The sequence below is a fragment of the Narcine bancroftii genome, chromosome 3 (assembly GCF_036971445.1).
Source record: "Narcine bancroftii isolate sNarBan1 chromosome 3, sNarBan1.hap1, whole genome shotgun sequence".
NCBI lineage: Eukaryota > Metazoa > Chordata > Chondrichthyes > Torpediniformes > Narcinidae > Narcine > Narcine bancroftii.
In genome coordinates this window covers 278,179,940-278,202,155 of record NC_091471.1, presented here as the reverse complement: position 1 = coordinate 278,202,155, position 22,216 = coordinate 278,179,940, and the positions used below count along the sequence as shown (strand labels likewise).

The following is a 22,216-nucleotide window of genomic DNA, read 5'->3' as shown; positions in this document are numbered from 1 at the left end:
GCAAGAGTAAACATTGGCCCTCTGGAAACCATGAAGAGGAGCAATAAAATGTACACTAAGGAAATGGCTGAAGTGTTAAACACCTCAGCTCAATGGAGGTCACTGAATGCATTTAAATATTTTGGAGGAAATAAGGGGGAATGTGAAGCAATCATTTCCATTACTGAAAATACATCCAGTTTAACAGAGACTAAACACTGACAAATTTTCAAACCTATCATTCTAAATTTTTCAAGTCAAGTTTATGGTCATCTGATTGCACAAGTGCAACCTGATGAAACAGTGTTCTCTGGTCCTCGATGCAAAACACGAGACACACAGCCAGATATAACATACATAAAGACAAATAAAACACATGCAGGACAGTAGTCGTCTGTACAAATAAATAAATATTGTTTCATGAATTTAAGAGTCTTGGATAGTTAGTGTGAGCAGTTCCTTTGGTCGTTCAGTGTTCTCACTGCTTGTGGGACGAAGCTGTTCCTCAGCCTAGTGGTGCTGGCTCTGATCCTCCTTTATCTCTTTCCCAGTGGGAGCAGCTGAAAGAAGCTGTGTGCAGGGTGGAAGGGGTGATTTTGTGCCCCTTCTTCAGACAGTGATCCCAGTAGATCATGTTGATGGGGGGAGAGAGACTCCAGTAATCCTCTTTGCCACTCTTACAGTCCTGTGGATAGACCTCCAATCTGTCTCTCTGCAGCATCTATACTATACTATGATGCAACCAGCCAGCATGCTCTCGATAGAGCTCCTATAGAAGGCTGACATGATGGTGGCCGGTAGCCTTGCTTACTTCTGTTTTCTCAGGAAGTGCAGTTGCTGTTGTGCCTTCCTTACAAGAGAGATGTTGATAGGTCACTAGTAAAGTGAAATAAGATGGGTTCAGAGCAGATGGAGGGAATTCTCTAAATTCTGGAAAAGTATGAGTGAGTAGGTAAACAAGAACGTGACAGTGCTTTTTGGTCCTGACTGATCATTTCTGCCCATGGAGACTTCCTGTCTGAATTCCTTTCGCAGCTCATTCTTTGCTCAAGATTCCAGCATCTGCCATTTTTGTGGTTTTCTTTTTTGTAACTGTCGGCTTAATATCAGTTGTTAGGAAAAATGTGTCATCCGTTAATCAGTATACAATAGGAACCTTTCATTGTTTCTCATTCATTAATTTTGTGGTCTCAGAAGTCAAAGCCAACGTAAAAGCAAAAGAGAGGGCAAACAAGGAAGCAAAATTAGAGTGAAAATAGAAGATTGGGAAGTTTTTTAAAACTTATAGAAGGCAACTAAACTCATCAGGAGGCAAAAGACGAAATATAAAAGTAGGCTAGCAAATAATATCAAAGAGGATACAAAGTCAAGAATATAAAGAATTAAAGAGACTTGAGAGTAGATGTAAGATGCTGGAGAAATAACAATGGGAGACAAGCAGATGGCAGAGGAAATAAATGAGTATTTTGCATCAGTCTTCACTAATGTCAAAGTGTCAGGGAAGGGAAGTGAGTGCAGTTACTATTTCAAGGGAGAAGATGCTCAGAAAGCTGAATGAGCTAAGGGTGTACAAATCTGCTCGACCAAATGGATTGCACCCTCGGGTTCTAAAAGAAGTAGCAGTAGAGATTTTGGAGGCGTTGGTAATGATCTTTCTGAAATCAATAAATCCTGATATGGCCCTAGAGAATTGGAAAATCACAAATGTCACCCCTCTATTCAAGAAAAGAGGCAGCAGAAAATAAATTATAGACTGGTTAGCCTCATGTCAGTGGTTGGGAAGATGTTGGAGTTGATTGTCAAGGATGAGGTTATGGAGTACTTGAGGCACATGACAGGATAGGCCAAAGCCAGAATGGTTTCCTTTAGGGTATATCTTGCTTGACAAATCTATTGGAATTCTTTGAGGAAGTGACGAGCAGGCTAGATATGGGGAATGCAGTAGATGTTGTGTCTTTTAATTTTCAGAAGTCCTTTGACAAAGTGCCACATGACGCTATGTAACAAGATAAGAGCCCATGATATAGCAGAAAACCTACTAGCGTGGGTAGAGCACTGGCTGATTACAGGAAGCAGAGTCGGAATATTCTGCTTGATATTCTGATTGGTTGCCAGTGGTGTTGGGGCTGCTTCTTTTTATGTTGTATTTTAATGATTTGGATTATGGAATTAATGGTTTTGTGGCCAAGTTTGCAGATGTAGGTGGAAGAGCAGGTAGTGGTTAAGAAACAGGAAGGCTATAGAATGACTTAGACAGATTAGGAGAAAGGGTAGAGAAGTGGCAAATGAAAAACAATGTCAGAAGGTGTATGTTCGTGCACTTGGGATAAAAAATAAATGGGCAGACTTTTTTAAATGGGATGAAAATTGAAAATACCCAGATGCAAAGAAACCTGGGTGTCCTCATGCAGGATGGCCTGAAGATAAACTTGCATGGTGGTGAAGAAGGCAAATACAATGCTGATCCACTTTCATTTCAAGAGGAATAGAATATAAGAGCAGAGGTGTGATGTTGAGGCTTTATAAGGCACTGGTAAGATTTCATGGGGCATTGTGAGCAGTTTTGGCCTCATTTAAGAAATGATATGCTGACATTGGAGAGAGTTCAGATTAGGTTTGAAAGGGTTATCATATGAGGAGGGTTTGACAGATACCTGTACTCATTGGAATTTAGGAGAATGAGGAAGGGGAGGGGATCTCATTGAAATCTTTCAAATATCGAAAGACATGGACAGAGTAGATGCAGAAAGATTCTTTTCCACAGTGTGAGAGTCTAGGACAAGAGGGTACAACTTAGAAGAGGGTCTGCTTAGAGCAGAAATGCATAGAAATTTCTTCAGCCTGAGAGTGGTAGGTCAACTGTCGTTGTGGAGGTAAAGATCATTGGGTGTATTTAAGGCAGAGATTGATAGGTTCTTTTATTTAATATTTATTTAAAATAAAATCACCTAGCAAATATATCACAATATTTCAAACAATCCAAATACATGTGGCATTTTATAAAAAGAAAGTAAAGTAATATAAAAGAAAGAAAAACTTCCTATAAATTCCCCCTCCCCCACCACCTATAAACAAAAGAAAAAGAAGATGGACAAGAAAACCACAACAGGAGACTTCACGTTAGGATACTTTTAAACATGTAAATATTTATAGAGACCTATAAGAGAAAGAGAATGTTTGAGATTCATTTAAATTTTAATACCAATAGTTTGTAAATATGGGCTCCATATTTTACAAAATATACAATATTTATCTCTTAAATTATAAGTAATTTTCTCAAGTGAATATAACTCCGAACTTCTGTCTGCTATCTCTCCATTCCCAAATCAGTATCCAACTTCCAAGTTATAACAATACATTTTCTAGCTATTGCCAAGGCAATTTGAACAAATTTTACTTGATATATATTCAGTTTTAATTTAGGTTTAATTCCTCTAATGTCTCCCAGTAAAAAATAACATTGGATCCTGTGGGAATCTTACTCAATTTATTTGTTCTAATAAGTTACCCATTTCAAGCCAAAAAGGTTTAATTGTGGAACACTGCCAAGTCAAATGCAATAAGTATCAACTTCTCAACTAAAACATAAATCTGAATAAATATAATTCATATTGTGTAACTTTTGTGGTGTTATTTAAACTGATGAATAAAATTATATGGAACTAACCGATATCTCACATTTATTGTACATTTTGTACTCTCTCTACATATCTGGATCCATCTACATTCATCTATTTGCTTATTTAAATCTACCTTCCATTTATGTCTTGATTTATGAACTATTTTGACCCTTCTTTTGTAATAATCTATACATCTGTGAAATAAATTTCTTTACATCCAAATACTTAATAATAATTCCACTTCTGTCTCCATTGGTAATACTAAATCTTGACCAAAAATTTCACAAAAAAATCTCAATTTGATTATAAAAAAATGTTGTATTTTCCAATATCTTGAACTTTTCCTTCATTCCACTAAAAGTAAAAAATTTCCCTGCTTCAAAACAATCTTTAATTTTCTTAAGACCACAATTTTGCCAAATTTTAAAAAAATTATTTTCCGTAGAAGATGGAATAAGTTTATTTTGAAACAAAGGTGTTCTTCCAGACATTAAACTTCTTCCTCCAATATCTTTATCAATTTTATTCCAAAGTTCAATTAAATGTTTCAGCATGGGTGTTTCTCTATTGCTATTAGCAACCTTGCATACCATTTATAAATAAAATGTTGTGAATCTTTTCTCCTATTTTACCAAGTTCTATATTTACCCATGCTGGAACATTATTTAACTCCGACATTACATTAATAAATTTCAACTGTGCTGCTTTATAATAATTTATAAAATTGGGGAGCTGTAAACCTCCTAAATCATATTTCCACATCAATTTCTCCAAAGAAACCCCAGCTATTTTCCCTTTCCACAAAAAATGTCTAACACAAACATTTAATTCCTTAAAACCTTTTTGAGGAATTGAAATTGGAATCGATTGAAATAAATAGTTTTCAAGGAAAAACATTAATCTTAACACAGTTTACTCTACCCATCAAAGTAATAGGTAACATTTTCTATTTTTCCAAATCCTCTTTAATATTCTTTAATCAAGATAAATAATTTACTTTAAATAATTTTGTCAAATCTGATTGCACACGAATACCTAAATATTTTATTCCAAGATCTGGCCATCTAGATTCAATTACTTCCTTACATTTCTGAAAACCTCCATTAATGAAAGACATAATTCATTTTTCTCTCAATTAATTTTATAAAGAATATGTTTTCATATTCTTTTATTCTAATTTTGTTGTTGCAGAGAATTTAAAGGATCTGTTAAATAAATCAAAACATCATCCCCAAATGAATTTATTTTATATTCTTCTTGTTTCACCTTAATACCCACAATCTTTGAATCTTGTCTTATTAATTCAGCTAACACAGTGGTTCTCAACCTTTTTCTTTCCACTCACATACCACTCTTAAGTGGAGGAACTCAGCTGGTTTATTCAGCATCTAGGATCTTTTTGACAAAAATATATTGCTGACATTTCGGGCCTGGACCCTTCTTCAAGGAAAAATCAGAAAAGGCAGAAACAGGATATAAAAAAGTCTCAGAATTCAAAGAATGGGGGAGGAATCCAGACCAACAAAAGGTGATGATTGGATGTGATAAGGGACTAGGTGGAATTTATCATGTCTGAGCAAAATTAGACAGGCAATGGAGAGACATCTGGGGTGGGGGGTGAGCAAGGGGGAGGGGGGGAGGAATTTTAACAAAAGCCAGGCACTTCGATATTAAGGCCATCTGGTTGGAGGGTGCCCAGTTGGAAGATGTGTTATTCCCCCAATTTACAGGTGGTCTCATACTGGCAGTACTTGAGTCCATGAACAGACATGTCATCAAGGGAAAGGGATGGAGAATTGAAATGGGTGGCCATGTTATTACAGCAGACACTTCCCAAACCTGCTTTGTCACCAGCACTGAAACCTAAGCCCTCTGAAGGTTAGATTGTCAAGGGGAACCAGGGATGAATCAGGATTTACTGTCATGAAATTCGGGGTTTGCAGCAGCGTCGTAGAGCAAACGGTCAGATTAGAACCATCTTACAGCATTACTAAAAATAAAAAAATTAAAATAGCGTATGAAAAGTAAGGCAGTGTGTTTGGTTCATTGTTCATTCAGGAATCTGATGGCAACGGGGAAGAAACTGCCCTCGTGCCGCTGAGTGCTCGTCTTTAGGCTCCTGGACCTTTTCCCCAATGGCAGCAGATTGAAGAGGGCGTGGCCTGGGTGGTGGAGTCTTTGAGGTTAGAGGCAGCTTTTTTAAGACACCGCCTCATGTCAGTATCCTTGATGGAGTGAAGTCTGGTTCCTGCGATGTCACAGGCCCAGTTAACAACCCTCTTATTTTGTCCTGAGAGCTGGCGCCTCCACACCAGGCAGTGATGCAACCAACCAGAATGCTCTCCATGGTTCACCTGTATGGAAATATTCAGCATGTCAATCATTGTGTGTATTTTAAGTTGCAGGAAAGGGAAGTGTGGAAAGATCAAAGGAAAGACGTGGGGTAGAGACCTGGGTTATCCAGGTGAAACAGTGTCTTCAGAGTTGACTCATTAATAGAGAATAATTTTTTTTAAAATCAAAGGACCGGAAGTGATGAGAGGAAGACTATAGCAAATGCTGGAGATCTGAAGCAAAAGAAAATGTTCAATACGTCAGAACATCGCAGAGAAAGAAATTGAGCACACATGAATAATCTTGTGTCATAACTGGAAATTGGCGACTATCAGAAGTCTGTGCATTCAGTATTCACGGCCCAAATGGAAGATGCTTTGTTCCCCTGAATTATCTTATTTGGTCCAGTGCGAGGTGGCAGAGATTGAGATCAGGGTGAGAGATGGCTGGAAAATTAAACTGATGGGTTGCTGGAATCTCAAAGTAGCCCTTATGTTCTCTGCTAAATGGTGATGCAATCTGCAATCAGTTTCTCTAAGAGATCAAGAGTGCCAAACATGAAACACAAGATTGAAAGAAGTGCTAGTGAATTGCAGCCTGGAAATATGGGTGGTTAGGTGATGAGAAGGGTTGAGCTTGAAGAACAAATATCATATCTTCCTTCATTGCAGTGAGGAGACGAGTGGTTTGTGGGCATAGCAGGGAATTGTGACAAAATTATGGCGAAATTTTGTTGGTGTTGAAGGGCCTGTTTCTGTGCTGTTGTGTTCTATGGTTTTGAGGCGGGAACAATGGGGACGATCTGTTAATTTGGGAGGCTGCTGGGAACAAGGGAAACTTTCCTCACTCTGGATGGGGACAGATGGGGGAGCAGAATTACAAAATTTAGTTGAAAGTCTTGCAAATATGGTAGAAAAGAAGCCATTTACAAAAAAAAAATACATCTCTGAGGCCCTCGTTGTCAAACGGATGTGATAGAGCAGAGAAACTGGCTGAATGGAATGGGGTCTCCTCCCCAGGAAGTGGCGGGAGGAGATGTCCAAGAACAATTTGAATTTCAGAGGTAGCCATGACACAGGAATGCAGCATCTGCATGTATATGAGGTTACACATCATCCTGTGGTCTTAATCCTGGAACTCCCTTTCTGCAGAACTCTTGGCTAAGGCACAGCGCGTATCTTCACAACACAATGGACTTCAGCAATTTAATTAGGTACTTAACCACTACCTTCTGGAACAAATAGGGAGAAGCAGTAAATAGCAAACCTCAAATCTTATTAATGAAACATGCAGATTTTCCCTTTTTGTACGTAAATGTCCCTGCTCTAGATTAAAATGCTTGTGATAAAATGACGCTACAATTTAAGTGAATTTGTCTATAATCACGGGTGCATGGTTGGCTGTTGGAAGTGATTCTAGATTGGGCTCCAGCTGCTTTATGTAAATACTAACAAGTGATATTTTCTGAACAAACCATTAAAGTGGTAATTTTTGGTGTTATTGGTTGTTATTAAAAAGATTTTTTTCGATCAGGCAGCATTTTCTGGGCGAGCGTTTTTGTTGTTCAATTTTTTTAAACATTTAAAAGCCAGAAGACCCTTCTGGCTCATGAAACACCTGCTGCCCAGTTGCACCCAGTTAACGTAGCAACTGGGTACATTCTGATAAAAGATTTCAACCTGAAACCCTGAAGTCATCTGTCTCTCTTTTTCAGATGTAGATCAGACTTTTCCAGCATTTGATTCGTTTCCAGGTCAAAATTCGATCCATCAACTCCAGCATTACCTCACACATTTTTGTTTATGCTCATTGTTTTTCGTTAAAGAACCAAATAGTCTGCAGAAAAATTAGTCATCAGAAAATCTACCGTTCATATTCTCCCTGAATGAAATTAAGAGGTTGATGCAGCCAATGTCAGGAAAGGTGGGACCAGCTGATATGTTTTTAAACGATGCTTTTTGTAGAAACATTTGCACTGATTGCGTTGTTGTGTCTCTTCCTTTTGAAAAAATCCACGAGAAACAAGTAGAACACAAAATGATATGTGATTGTTTCCACCAAGTAATGTACTCTGCTGGGGTAGGTTCTCTTTCAGATCTCTGTTTGGCATCTTTCAATCTTTTTTCATATAGTTCTTCCTGCATTGTCATTGTATGAACAAATGAATGATAGTTGCTGCGGGTTCAATAGAACACTACAGCACAGAAAACAGGCCATTCGGCCCTTCTAGTCTTGCTAGTCCCATTGACCTGCTCCCATTCTATAACCCTCCAAACCTCTCCCATCCATGTATCTAACCAATTTATTCTTAAAGCTTAAGTTCGAACCTGCATTCACATCAGATGGCAGCTCATTCCACACTCCCACCACTGCCTGAGTGAAGAACTTTCCCCTAATGTTCCCCCTAAACCTTTCCCCTTTCAGCTTAAAACCATGATCTCTCGTATTTATCTCCCTCAATCTAAGTGGAAAAAAGCCAACTCGCATCCTCTCTGTCTATACCTCTCATAATCATGTTAACCTATATCAAATCTCCCCTCATTCTTTTTTGCTCCAAGGAATAAAGTCCTTACCTGTTTAAGGGGTAAAAACACAGAATTCTGTTGACACCGTGATTAAGTGAAACTCAGCAGGTCAAACATTGGCTTTATGTAGCAAAGGTAAAGATACATCACCAACATTTCAGGCATGAGTCCTAACCTGTTTAGTCTTTCCCTGTAACTGAACTTCTGAAGACCTGGTAACATCTTAATAAATCCTCTCTGCATTCTTTCAATCTTACTGAAAGCCTTCCTGTAGTTAGGCGACCAGAACTGCACACAATATTCCAAATTTGGTCTCACCAATGTCTTAAACAACTTCAATTCCTATACTCAATACTTTGATTTATAAAGGCTAAGATGCCAAAAGCTTTCTTTACAACCCTGTCCAGCTGTGATGCCACCTTCAGGGAATTATATATCTGTATTCCCAGATCCCTTTGCTCCTCTGCACTCCTTAGTGCCCTACCATTTACTGTGTATGACCTACCTTGGTTTACTCTTCTAAAATGCAACACCTCACACTTATCTGCATTAAACTCCATCTGCCATTTTTTTTGGCCCATTCTCCCAGTTGATCCCTCTGCAAGCTTTGAAAATCATCCTCACTGTCCACAACGCCTCCTATCTCTGTGTCATCAGTAAACTTACTGATCCAGTTTACCACATTTTCATCTAGATCACTGATATAGACAGCAAACAACAATGGTCCCAAGACAGATCCCTGAAGCACACTACTATTTGCAGGCCTCCAGTCTGAGAAGCAACTATCCACTACCACTCTCTGTTTTCTCCCACGCAGCCAATTTTGAATCCAGTTTGCAACCTCTCCGTGGATACCTCGTGACTTAACCTTCTGAACTAACCTCCCATGTGGGACCTTGTCAAAGGCTTTTCCTTCATCTACTTTCTTGGTATCCTCCTCAAAAAACTCTACAAGATTTGTTAAACATGACCTACCATGCACAAAGCACATGTTTAAAAAAAACAGTTTTATTGGTGTTTTTAAAACAATTCTTCAATTGCTGGTTATTGAGCATCTTTGTTCCCCATGTTTCTGGTCAAATGTCACACTGTAATTCCGTCTTGCCCCGGTGCAGCTGAAAGCATACAATTAATTCAATGTTAATTCACATGACCTTTTAAAATGTGTTGAATTTTTTGTGCTGATTCTTGAAATAGTGTTTGATCAACTGTGGTGGGGATAGAGAAGTGGGTTTTTATGTTCTCACTTGTTTTTCTTTCACACAGTTCTACTCTGGATATCGATCTCCACATATTCCATATAGGTTACTGCACTTGGTGTGGACGCATGCACGACATTTAGCAGGGTACGAGCAGCAGGATGCACACGAGTTTCTGATCGCTGCACTAGATGTTCTACATAGGCACTGCAAAGGTATGGATTAAAGAGGAAACAAGCCAAGCATTCATTCACGGCAACATTGTTCACAGCTGCTCATCGCAGCAGCCGCAAACATGGTGGCAGCATCTCTGGGCCAAGCCATGCAATTTTTAAACAGACAATTAATGTGGATGGTGTGCAGGTGAATCTGTGGTGCTTGATCAAACCAAACCCAGCATTATGATTGCAGGTGGAAATGTTGGTTGAGCCGAGGCTTGAATAATGACACACCAGACTTGGGTATCTGCAACAAAGTTGCGAAGTATGTGTTTGTAAAATAAAAATGGGAATTAGAATCATAATTTATTTTCATGAACATGTCATAAAATTCATTACAGATAAAACTATTGCTGGGAATTCCCTTATAAAATAAATTAGTGGAAAAGAAGAGGAAGTGAGGTAGTGTCTATGGTTCATTGTTCATTCAGAAATCTGATGGCAGAGGGGAAGAAGCTGTGTTTTCATCTTCAGGCTCCTTAATTCCTTCCTGATGGTAGCAGTAAGAAGAGGGCATGGCCTGGGTGGTGAGGGTCCTTGAGGATGAAGGCTGCTTTCTTGAGACACCTCTTGTAGACTTCCTTAATGGAGTGAAGACTGATGCCCATGATGGCCAAGTTCACAACTCTCTGTAGTTTTTTCCTGTTTTGTGCATTGGCCCCTCCACACCAGGCAGTGATGCACCAGTCAGAATGCTCTCCACAGTACACCTGTAGAAATTTGCAAGAGTCTTTGTGACAAACCAAATCTCAAATCCTGATGAAGTGTAGCCACTGGTGAGCCTTTTTCATGATTGCATCAACATGAAGTCCCCAGGATGGATCTTCAGAGATGTTGACAGTTAAGAATTTAAAATTCTTTACCCTTTCCACTGCTGACCTCTGGTTTGTGTTCTCTTGATTTCCCCCTCCTGAAGTCCATAATCAGTTCCTTAGTTTTTCTAACATTGAGTGCAAAGTTATTGTTGTGACACCACTCAACCAACTGATCTATGTCACTCCTATATGCTTCCTCATTGCCGCCAGTGATTCTGCAACGACAGTGGTGTCATCGGCAAATTTGTAGATGGCATTTGAATTGTACCTAGATACACAGTCACAGGTGTAGAGTGAGTAGAGCAGTGGGCTAAGCACTCATCCTTGTGGTGCACCTGTGTTGATTGCCAGAGAGAAGATGTTGTTTCCAATACGTGTTGACTGTGGTCTTCTGATGAGGAAGTCAAGGATCCAGTTGCAGAGGGTATGATGGTGTTGAAACCTGAGCTATGGTTGATGAAAAATAGTCTAATGTTTGTGTGGCTGTGTAGGTGATCTAGGGCTGAGTGGAGAGCCAATGAGATTGCATCTGCTCTGGAGCGATTGTGATGGTCGGCAAATTGCAGAGGGTATTGATCTTTCCTCAGGCCATGACCAACCTTTCAAAGCATTTCATCACGGTAGATGTGAGTGCTCATGGTGATTGTTATTGAGACAGCTCACTCTGCTCTTCTTGGATACCGGGTATGATTGATGCCATTTTGAAGCAGGGAATATCCGACTGCAGCAGTGAGAGATTGAAAATGTCTGTGAATACTCCAGCGTGTTGATTGGCACAGATTTTCAGTACCCTGCCAGGTACGCCATCAGGGTCTGATGCCCTGCAAAGGTTCACCCTCTTGAAGGATGTTCTGATATTGGCCTCAGAGACAGATATCACAAGGTTGACAGCTTGAGTTTGAACACATACCAATTAAAGCTGTCTCTTGGTCTAATGCCATGATTATGGTGGTAGTCATTTGTTCATGGTTTCAGATTCCTTTTTGTTTTCTGGAATAGGATGTAAAAATATTTGAAGATATTTCTCTCAATGCAAATTTAAATTGTCCTGATTTTCACTTTGAATGTTTTGCATTATTTCTCATGAATGGTTTAATGCTGCTGTCAAGTTGCTTCTCAGATTTGCTTCATGATGTCTGACTGCAGATTTCATGCAAAAAAAAAACTGCTGCAGGAAATTGCCAGTGATTCCAGTCAAGGAAAGAGACCCTTAGCCAACTTGATCCTAACTGACCATCAAGCACCCACCTGCATGTACTACTTGCCCTCCTTCATCTCTATCAACTTTTCCTGTTATCCCCACCCCTCCTCACACCCAAGGTGTCCTGCCTCCCACCTATTACTGTAATTTACAGTAACAGATTAACCATTTAGCATGTGGAAGGAAATTTGATAATCTGGGAGAAACCAATGTGGTCAAATGCAAATTCACACTGACGGAGTCCAAGACCAGGACTGAATCTGGAACTGCAGTACTAAGCACTGCCCTTCCATGCCACTTCTTTTTAATTGGGTGGGTCAGAATTCCTCTTCTTCTGAAACTGTTGAGGAGATGAACCAATTAATTGGGCAACTCAATATGCCAAGGCAACTCAATATCCCAAACCTATGGCCTCTCCCAGGGCCTTGAAATCTTACTTCTTTGGACTAAATGCCTAATCCTACAATTTTGGGCAAAATGAAAATGCTAAAACAGATGTCTGGGAGGTGAGCAATTTGGCCACTTTTAATTTTGCCTCTTTAATGTAAAATGCCTACCCATGCCCACACAAAACTTGTCTGAAGCAAAACACAGCTCTTCTTATTTATTCTAGAACCACCTCGTTTTGCCTAAAATTCTACTGTTTAAATAAACGTACTGAGATTAATGATTATTGCTATTCTCGTATACAGTAAAATCCCCTTTATCAGGAATTCAAATTCAAACAACCAGCAAAAAATTTCAAGGAAATACCTGTACATAAATAAATAGATTGTGAGTAAGTAAGACTGGGCAGATGGACCCCATGGGGGAGTGCTGAGACTTTGTTGGATATGTGCAGGATTGCTTGCTGAACTAGCAATGCCCCTCAATGCGCACGCATTCTCTTCTCTTTCGCCACTTGCATGGAGGTGAGTCTGGTTGTCAGCATGAGGAACATGCACCAAGGGCCTGACCAGGATACTTTCGTGAGGGTGAGTCAGGTTGTCATTGCAAGGAAAGTGGGGCAAGGGCCTGACTGGGACACTTGAGTGGAGGTGAGTAGGGTTGTCAGTGAGTGGATGATGGTAGAGTATGCCGAGGGCCTGACTGGGACAAGAGTCAGAGATGGCAGGATGGGGATAGGATATGGAGTGGGAAGATGGAAGAGGTGTTGAGACTTCACTGTCAAAGTGCAGATTTTAGACTCAGCAAACAAGACAACCCTGATTTTGAGGCAACATTTGAGTCGTCCTAGACGCAGTCATATAAGTTAGGTAAAAATATGCGTTTAAAATTGGCAGGGGTTAATTATGATGGTTAGCATAGCAGCTAGTGCAACACTGTTACTGCACCAGCAACCGGGGTTCGAATTTAAATTTGTAAGTTACAGGAATTATCTGATTAAAAATGAACTTTACATAATTAATGACTACAATACTGATTTTTTAAATTACTTTACATTTTGCACTGTCTTTTGTCTTTTAAACAATGTATTCTTAATACAAGTGTATTAGTTAGGCATTGGAAGAGTGAGTCTTAATCAACCAGAAAATTTCCAAATCTGACATTAGGTGTCAAATAATGGGGATGCTACTGTATCACCCGATGAAACAGCGTTCTCTGGTTCTCAATGCGAAACATTCAGATACACAACCAGACATAACACATACAAATAAACAATACATACGCAGAACAAATATACAGATAAAAGAATAAATAAATGAATATTGTTTTATAAATATTAGAGTCCCTGATAGTTGTATGAACAGTTCCTTTGGTCATTCAGCATTTCACTGCCTGTGGGAAGAAGCTGCTTCTCAGCCTGGTGGTGTTGGCTCTGATAGTCTTATATCTCTTTCCCAATGAGAATAGATGAAAGATGCTGTGGTTGGGGTGGTAAGGGCCCTCAACGTCTTTGCCCTCTTTAGACCACACATCACGTGCATCCTGATGGCTTTGTCCTTGAAGGTAAAGGTGAAGGTTCACTCTTGTCTTTAAAAAGCATTGGGAGTGGTAGGTGCTCTTTTCAATCCCTTCATTGGCTAATTAGCCATTAAAAAGAAGGGAAGTTCGAGGAGTGTGTTGGGGAACTGGTACTGAATCTCTGGATCATTTGGGGGGCAGAGGGGGTGATGTACAGGAGTTACAGGGCTTCAATCAGACCCAGAGGAGGCAGATGGAAGGTAGCAAGGTAACAGGAGAGGGAAAAGGAATAGGGAGACACTGCAGAGCACCCCTGTGGCCATCCCCCTCAGCAACAAGTATACCCCTTTGGATACTGCTGGTGGAGGGGAGAAGGGGGAAGGATGACCTATCTGGACCAGGCAGCACCCTGACCAATAGGATCATGGTTAGCTCTGAGCCTCAGAAGGGAAGGGTGTTCAGGTAGAGCGATAGAGGGGACTCGATAGTCCAGGGAACAGTTAGGAGATTTTGCAGCCACAAAAAAGACTCCAGGATAGTGTGTAGCCTCCTGGATCCTCGGGTCCAGGATGACTCTGAGTGGGTGCAGAATTATCTTAAGGGGGAAGGGTGATCAGCCAGAGGTTGTGGGGCATACTGTATGGTACCAATAACATAGGCAGAAGTTGGGCAGAGGTCCTGTAAAGTAAGTTTCAGGAGTTAGGAAAGAGGCTGAAGAGCAGGACCTCCAAGGTGGTTATCTCTTGATTACTCCCAGTGCCAAGAGTTAGGGAAGGTCAGAACAGGAAGGCTGTACAGACAAATGAGTGACTGAGGAGATGGTTCATGGGGCAGGGTTTCAAGTTCTTGAATCAGTGGAACCTTTTCTGGGGAAGAGGTAACAAGTGGGACGGGTTACACCTGAACTCAAAGAAAACCAATATCCTGCAGGGAGGTTTGTGAATGTAATTGGTGGGGGTGTTTATTCTTGATTCGCGGTGGGGTGAGAGGCAGAGGAAGTGGTGGTTGGTGCACAAGTTGGGTCAACTGGTAGGGAGTTTATGGAGAATAACAGGCAGATAGGACACAATTGCAGGCATGGGGATATGTTGCAATCCAACAGAGACACAGGGTCAAATAATAAATAAAGTGCTAAATATTTTGTATGTACAATCAAGCAGCATAAGAAATACAGTGGATGACTTTGTAGTACAACTAGATTGGCAGCTGTGACGTAGTAGCCATAACAGTGGGGATGGATGTCATTAGGAGCTGAATGTACACAGTATCAAAGGATAGGCAGGTAAGCAGAGGGGGTACTGTTGGTAAGGAATAAGATTAAATCATTAGAAAGAAGTGATATAGGGCCAGAAGATATAGAATCATTGTGGGTTGTGTTAAGAAATGGCAAGGGTAAAAATAAACTGTTGACAGTAATATACAGGCCTTCAAAGAGTAGCCAGGATGTGGAGAAAATTCGCAAAAGCAAATAGAAAACAGAAAGGCAATGTTCTGGTAGTCATGGGGGAATTTTAACCTGCAAGCATATTGGGAAAACCAGGTTGGGACTGGATCTCAAGAGAGCGATTTTGTAGGAAGCCTACAAGATGTCTTTCGAGAGCAGCTTGTTGAAGAGTCCATGAGGGGATCAGCTGTACTGGAGTGGGTATTGTGTAATGCACCCGAGGTGATTAGAGAGCTTAGAGTAAAGGAACCATTAGAGGACAATAATCGCAATATATGATTGCGTTCAATTTGAGATTTAACTAGGAGAAAGTAAAGTCAGATGTGTCGGTAATTCAATGGAGTGAAGGGAAATACAGCAGCATGAGAGAGGGACTGTCCAAAGTCGATCGGAAGGGGGCACAAGTAGGGAAGGCGACAGAGCAGCAATGGGTGGAGATTCTGCAAGAAATGAGGAAGGTGTAGGATAAATACATTCCAAAAAAGAGGAAATATTCAAATGGAAAATGTCACAACTGTGGCTGACAAGGGAAGTCAAAACCAAGATGAAAGCAAAAGAGAGGGCAGACGAGGAAACAAAAATTAGTGGCGAGAGGATTGGGAAGTTTTTATAAACTTAGAGAAGGCGACTAAAAAACTCATAAGGAGGCAAAAGAAGAAGCTTGAAAGTAGACCAGCAAATAATATCAAAGAAAATACAAAAGGCTTCTTCCAGTATATAAAGAGTAAAAGAGAGGTGAGAGATAGGTCCACGAGAAAATGACATTGGAGAATTAATAATGGGAGACAAGGAGATGACGGAGGAACTAAATGAGTAATTTGCATCAGTCTTCACTGGGGAAGACATTGTAGGTGTGCCGGATGTCAAAGGGTATCAGGGAAGGGAAGTGAGAGCAGTTACTATTTCAATGGAAAACGTGCTCAGAAAGCTGAATGGTTCTAAATCCAGATGGGAAAAAGATTTAAATATTCAGATTCAAGAAGAAGTATGGTCAAAATTATGCTACGAAAGTGTAACGAATACAATTAATGTTAGATATCCAATAGTACAATTTAATCTTTTATTTCAATATTATACTCCATACATAATACATGCACTTCATTCGAATTGTTCTGATCAATGTTTGAGATGTAATAAAGAAGTAGGAGCTTTCCTGCATGCAGTCTGGCAATGTGAAAAGGTAGATTAGTTTTGGAAGGATATAAGTATTTTATTGGGACGAGGTTTGAAGACGCAAATTTTGAAGGATCCCAGAGTATTTTTATTGAGAGATATTTCCCAATTATCAAAAGAAGTTTGTAAGTGTGGCAACAGCAATAGCAAAGAAATCTATAGCATGGAAATCGGGTGATATTGTGGGGTTGAATAGATGGCGAACGGAATTATTAAATTGTATACCATTAGAGAGAATCAACCAGAAAAATTTGGAAACCCTACATGGATTTTATTGCTACAACTTTGCCTGCAGCATACACCACCACCCCCCATCCAACTGCCCTAATTAGTTATGGTTTAAAATTATTATGAAAACTGCAATTAATTAATTAAAAGGTAGAGGTTTATGATACAAGCTTTTTCATTTTTTTTCCTACTTTTATGGGGAGGGAGAGGGGTGGGTGGGGGAGAAAATATATAAAAACTGTATTACTTTTGTGTCATAGTTTTTATTATTCTTATGTTATGGATAAATACTATATGTTTTGATGCAACTGAAAAATAAAATTTATTAAAAATTTTAAAAATAGTTAAAAAAAGCTGAATGGTTGGGGGTGTGGCTTTGCGAAGGAACTTGACAGATTTGTCTTGGATGAGCTCTCTGTGAAGAGTTTTAAAAAGATGGTTTAAAGTTTAAAATTATGAATTTTTTTTTCACTGTGGACGAATAAATTAATTAAGAAGCCAAGACAGCAGAAACCAAAATTGGAAGAGACACCGTACCGACTCAGCCAGGAACGTCGAGTGAAAGCCCGAAAGGGAGCAGCACAAGAGGGGTCTTGAGAACGACTGAGCCCTGTCCTGGGTGGGGGGGGTGGGGGGGGGGGGGGTCAGCGCAAGACCTGAATATAATCCTGGAAAAGATAGAGACTTTATGCAATCATTTCATGGGTGTTGAAACTGAAGTGAGGATGTCTGAATTTAAATAGTCAATTGATGATTTAATGGAACAAATGGGCCAAATGGAAGTTGACTTGGTTAAAGCACAAGAAAAGCTGAAAGTTTTGGAAGAAGACGCAAAGATAAACCAGCTATGCTGGATAAGATTGACCACATGGAGAATTTCAGCAGATGCAATAATGTTCAAATTATTGGTCTGAAGGAAGGGACCAAAGGGAGAGACCTGGTGAACTGCTTTATACCTTGGATCCCACGAGTGTTGAGAGAAAATAAATTCCAACAGAAAACTACAAATAGAAAGGGTTCATCAGACCCTTGGACACAGAAGTTCTGATGAGTAGAGTCCACAGCCAGTCCTAGTAAGACTTTAGAGTTTCCAGGAACAGGAAGTGGTTTTCATAGCAGCATTTGATTACTCCAAACAACACAATGGCCTGCTTGAGATTGACAGTGGAAAGGTGTTATTCTTTCAAGACTTTAGCCCAACTTTAAGTTTGTTGACGTAAAAAAGCAATTGTGGTCAAAGAATATAAAATACTCGATGATATATCCTGTGACTCTGAGGATCGGAGCAACAGGTGGCAATCGACGTTTTAATAAAACAAAGGAAAAAGTGGAAGACTTTTTAAGAAGATTATGAAAGATAGAGGATATTAAACAAGAAGATTAAGAAGAATGTTTACAATAGGATCAAGTTAAAAAGTATTTATTTGAACCGTCTTGTATTTATTTAAATGTTAAGGAAATTTGCACAATTTGTTAAAAAGTAGTAGAGGGTGGAGACTCCGGCCTAAGGTGGATAATGGCACTGGGAGAGGAGCGGTTTTGCAAGATGGCGCTAAAGGGAGGGTTCTTCTTTCTTGGAAGATTCCGCGGGCTTTTTTCATGGCCTTCCAGAATTTTTTGTTTACGACACCGTCAGAGCGGGGGCGCTATGTATGTTTTTTAAAGGAAAAAGAACACTTGTAGCGTGTTGTGAATGAGCACAGCGAAGATACTGAGACAACAGGCTATGAGATCTGGTATCACAACTGCTTTTATTTGAATCTCGCGCTGCACCCTTTAAGCCTTACTCCATTCCCGCCCCCAGGGTCCTGATACTCGCATCATTGGACACAAGCATGTATGCGACCTTCTGGTCTGGACTGAAAGAGACAGTCCCACGACACAATTCTTGCTGTGGCTTCTCCGCTAACCACGCGTGACAAGCGGGGCCAGTTCGCCACTACAACCTCCCCCCCAAGAACCAGCACCATTGCCCTTGCAATGCATCGCGGGAGAGGTGTGCTGTTTAGGCGGCCAACCTCTACATGCTGGTTGGGGAGACTGTACTGGCTGGGACAAGTCCATATGTGCTGGCTTTAAATGGTCCAGCATGAATACCTCCTCTCTGCCCCCAATGTCAAGGGTGAACGTTGAAGCTTTGCAGTGTAGCACCCTGAATGGGCCCTCATAAGGTCATTGAAGGGGAGCTCTGTGTGCGCCCCCACGCACAAACACATACTCACAGGAAGACAAGTTTGGGGGATAGTTGTAAGGCGGTTGGCCATGTCGCGATGGGGGGGGTGGGGTGCGGTGCGATGGAACCCAGTTTGTCACACAGCTGCTCAAGGTTGACAGCGGCGTCGGCGTCATGCTTGGTTGCAGGGGAAAGGAACTGTCCAGGCACTGCAATGGTCTCGCCATAGACTAGTTTGGCTGAGGAGGTCCCGAGGTCATCTTTGGGTACTGTGCGAATGCCTAAGAGAACCCAGGGCATCTCATCCACCCAATTGGGCTTATCAAGGCGAGCCATCAGCACTGATTTGAGGTGGTGGTGGAAACGCTCGACTCATCCGTTGGCTTGAGGATGGTAAGATGTGGTATGGTGCAGCTGGGTGCCCAGGAGTCTGGAGAGTTGTATCCACAGGGCGGAGGTGAATTGTGCTCCTCAGTCGGTCGTGGCCTCTGATGGGACACCGAAACAGGAGACCCAGGTGGAGAGGAAAGCCCTGGCACATGTTTCTGTGAAGGTGTCTGGGTTGGGTGCCAGTGAGTAAATCTGTCCATCACTGTGATTAGGTAGTGGGATCCCCAGGAGATGGGCAGGGCTCTGACTATGTCTAGATGGATGTGTTGGAACCTTTGGGTTGGGCCGTTGAAGTTTGGAGCTGGTGCTTGGTATGTCTCTGCACCTTGGACATCTGGCAGTCTGTGCAGTTCTCAGCCCACTCAGTGACCTGTTTTGTGCAGGCTGTGCCAAACAAATATTGTGGTGCGGATGGTGGGGTCCAATAAACCATGGATTAAGTCGAAAGGCATTCTCCTCCACTGGGCCGGGATGAGAGGTCAGGGCTAGCCAGTGAAAACGGCACAGGGGAGCATGGTGCCGTCACCACCCAGTGGGGGATTTCGGAGCTGCCGCCCCGTGATTGCTGTTCTGAAGCTGAGTGTCTCAGGGTCCTTCTGCTGGGTCCGAGCCAGATCATGGTGATCAATCCCCTGTTACATAGCATTGACTGCAGGCCTGGAAAGTGCATCAGCAACAACGTTGTGCTGTCCAGAGAGGTGTCGGATAGCAGTGGTGAATTCAGAGACGTAGGACAACTGTCTCTGCTGTCAGGCAGACCACGGGTCAGAGGAATTTGCTAAGGCAAAAGTGAGCGTCTCGGTGGTCATTGTAGACACTGAACAGATGCCCTTCCAGGAAATAACAGAAATGGTGGACAGCCAGGTAAGGGCAAGCAGTACTCTATCGAATGCGCTGTACTTCAATTTGGGTGGTCGCAGGTGTCGACTGAAGAATGTGAGGGGTTGCCAGGAGTCCTCGACGATCTGTTCCAGGTCAGCACCCACATCCGTGTTGGACGCATTGATGGTGAAGGTTGTGGTGGGTGTACCAGCATCATAGTGTGGGCCAGAGCTTCTTTAAACTGTTCGAGCGTGCTGTGTGCCTCCTCTGTCCATTGAAGCTCTGTTCGTCCAGAAAGTTGGCAGCTTCAATGCAACGGAACCTACAGCTGCTTGTTCCATTGTTTAGAGTTTTCAGAATGTGGAGACTCGTCGGGGTCACCACTGTAATCGCTGTGAGGGAGCACAGTGAAGAGACTGAGACAACAGGCTGTAAGCCCTGGTATAACAACTGCTTTTATTTGAATCTCACATTGCAGCCTTTAAGCCTTACTCCGTTTCCGCCCCCAACATCCCAAGTGCATACGCGACCTTCCGGTCTAGACCAGAAGAGACAGTCCTGCGAAACCATCTTTGCTGCAGCTGCCCCACCGACCGTGCATGACAAGCGGGGCTGGTTTCCCGCTACAAGAATGTGCATTGCCACACACTTTTATTTGAATAATCAAAAAGGTTTTATTGCTGAACGATATTTGTTTAAAAATTGGTATGGATAGAACGTTAAAATTTATTAGTCTGAATGTTAACGGGCTAAACGGGACGGGGAAAAGGAAAAATGTATTGGCACACTTAAAAAAACTAAAACTGGATCTAGTTTACCTGCAGGAAACACACCTTATTAAACTGGAACATGTTAAAAGAGAGGATGGGCAGGGCAAGTAATATAGTCTTCTTTTGATTCAAAGGCGAGAGGTATAGCAATTTTAATGAATAAAAATGTACCATTAATAATAGAAGATATATTGATTGACCAAGCCAGTAGGTTTGTAATGCAGAATAATAGACATTCATGAATATTTATGCTCCAAAATATGACTTTGAAGCCTTTATGAAGGACAGCAGAAGGTAGACAAAGTATATTGGTCAGGGGGATTTTTATTTCTGTCTAAATCCAATATTGGATAAATCAGCAAGTACAGTCACAAGGGCGAAGGCCGCAAAACCGACTCTATCGTTTATGGAAGATTTAAATCTGATCTAGAGGCAGCTCAAGCCCTTAGAGAGAGACTACACGTTCTTCTCAAGGGTCCATGATTCACGTACAAGGATTGTTTATTTATTAAAGTCTGCTTAGTTAAAAACCAGAATGGTAAAAACAGAAACCTTGGCAAGACTACTGTCAGACCACTCACCATTAACTTTAACTATTTCTTTGGCTTGGCTTCGCGGACGAAGATTTATGGAGGGGTAACGTCCACGTCAGCTGCAGGCTCGTTTGTGGCTGACAAGTCCGATGCGGGATAGGCAGACACAGTTGCAGCGGTTGCAGGGGAAAATTGGTTGGGTGTTGGGTTTTTCCTCCTTTGTCTTTTGTCAGTGAGGTGGGCTCTGCGGTCTTCTTCAAAGGAGGTTGCTGCCCGCAAACTGTGAGGTGCCAAGATGCACAGTTTGAGGCGATATCAGCCCACTGGCGGTGGTCAATGTGGCAGGCACCAAGAGCTTTCTTTAGGCAGTCCTTGTACCTCTTCTTTGGTGCACCTCTGTCACGGTGGCCAGTGGAGAGCTCGCCATATAACACGATCTTGGGAAAGCGATGGATCTCCATTCTGGAGACGTGACCTGCCCAGCGCAGTTGGATCTTCAGCAGCGTGGATTCGATGCTGTCGGCCTCTGCCATCTTGAGTACTTCGATGTTAGGGATGAAGTCGCTCCAATGAATGTTGAGGATAGAGTGGAGACAACGCTGGTGGAAGTGTTCTAGGAGCCATAGGTGATGCCGGTAGAGGACCCATGATTCGGAGCCGAACAGGAGTGTGGGTATGACAACGCTAATCTTTGTGAGGTTTTTCAGCTGGTTGTTTTTCCAGACTCTTTTGTGTAGTCTTCCAAAGGCGCTATTTGCCTTGGCGAGTCAGGAGGTGCCAGTGTTTGGATCGGGGATGCATCCAGGTAGTCTTCAGGCTGTCCTTCTGCTGAAAAAGGGTGTTTGTAATGACAAGCCGCTGTTCTGCGCAGAGCTCCAACAGGAGGC

The 22,216-nt window shown here is 41.6% G+C and overlaps 1 protein-coding gene across 8 annotated transcripts in view; it reads left to right on the top strand.

The window, feature by feature from the left end:
- usp22 (ubiquitin specific peptidase 22) overlaps nucleotides 1–22,216 on the top strand; it is a 308,536-nt gene that overhangs the window by 249,829 nt on the left and 36,491 nt on the right. For all 8 annotated transcript variants that reach the window (XM_069928252.1, XM_069928251.1, XM_069928255.1 and 5 more), the window contains one exon: nucleotides 9,725–9,872. In XM_069928252.1, coding sequence (XP_069784353.1) covers nucleotides 9,725–9,872 — 148 coding nt within the window. The remainder of the gene's footprint in view (nucleotides 1–9,724; nucleotides 9,873–22,216) is intronic.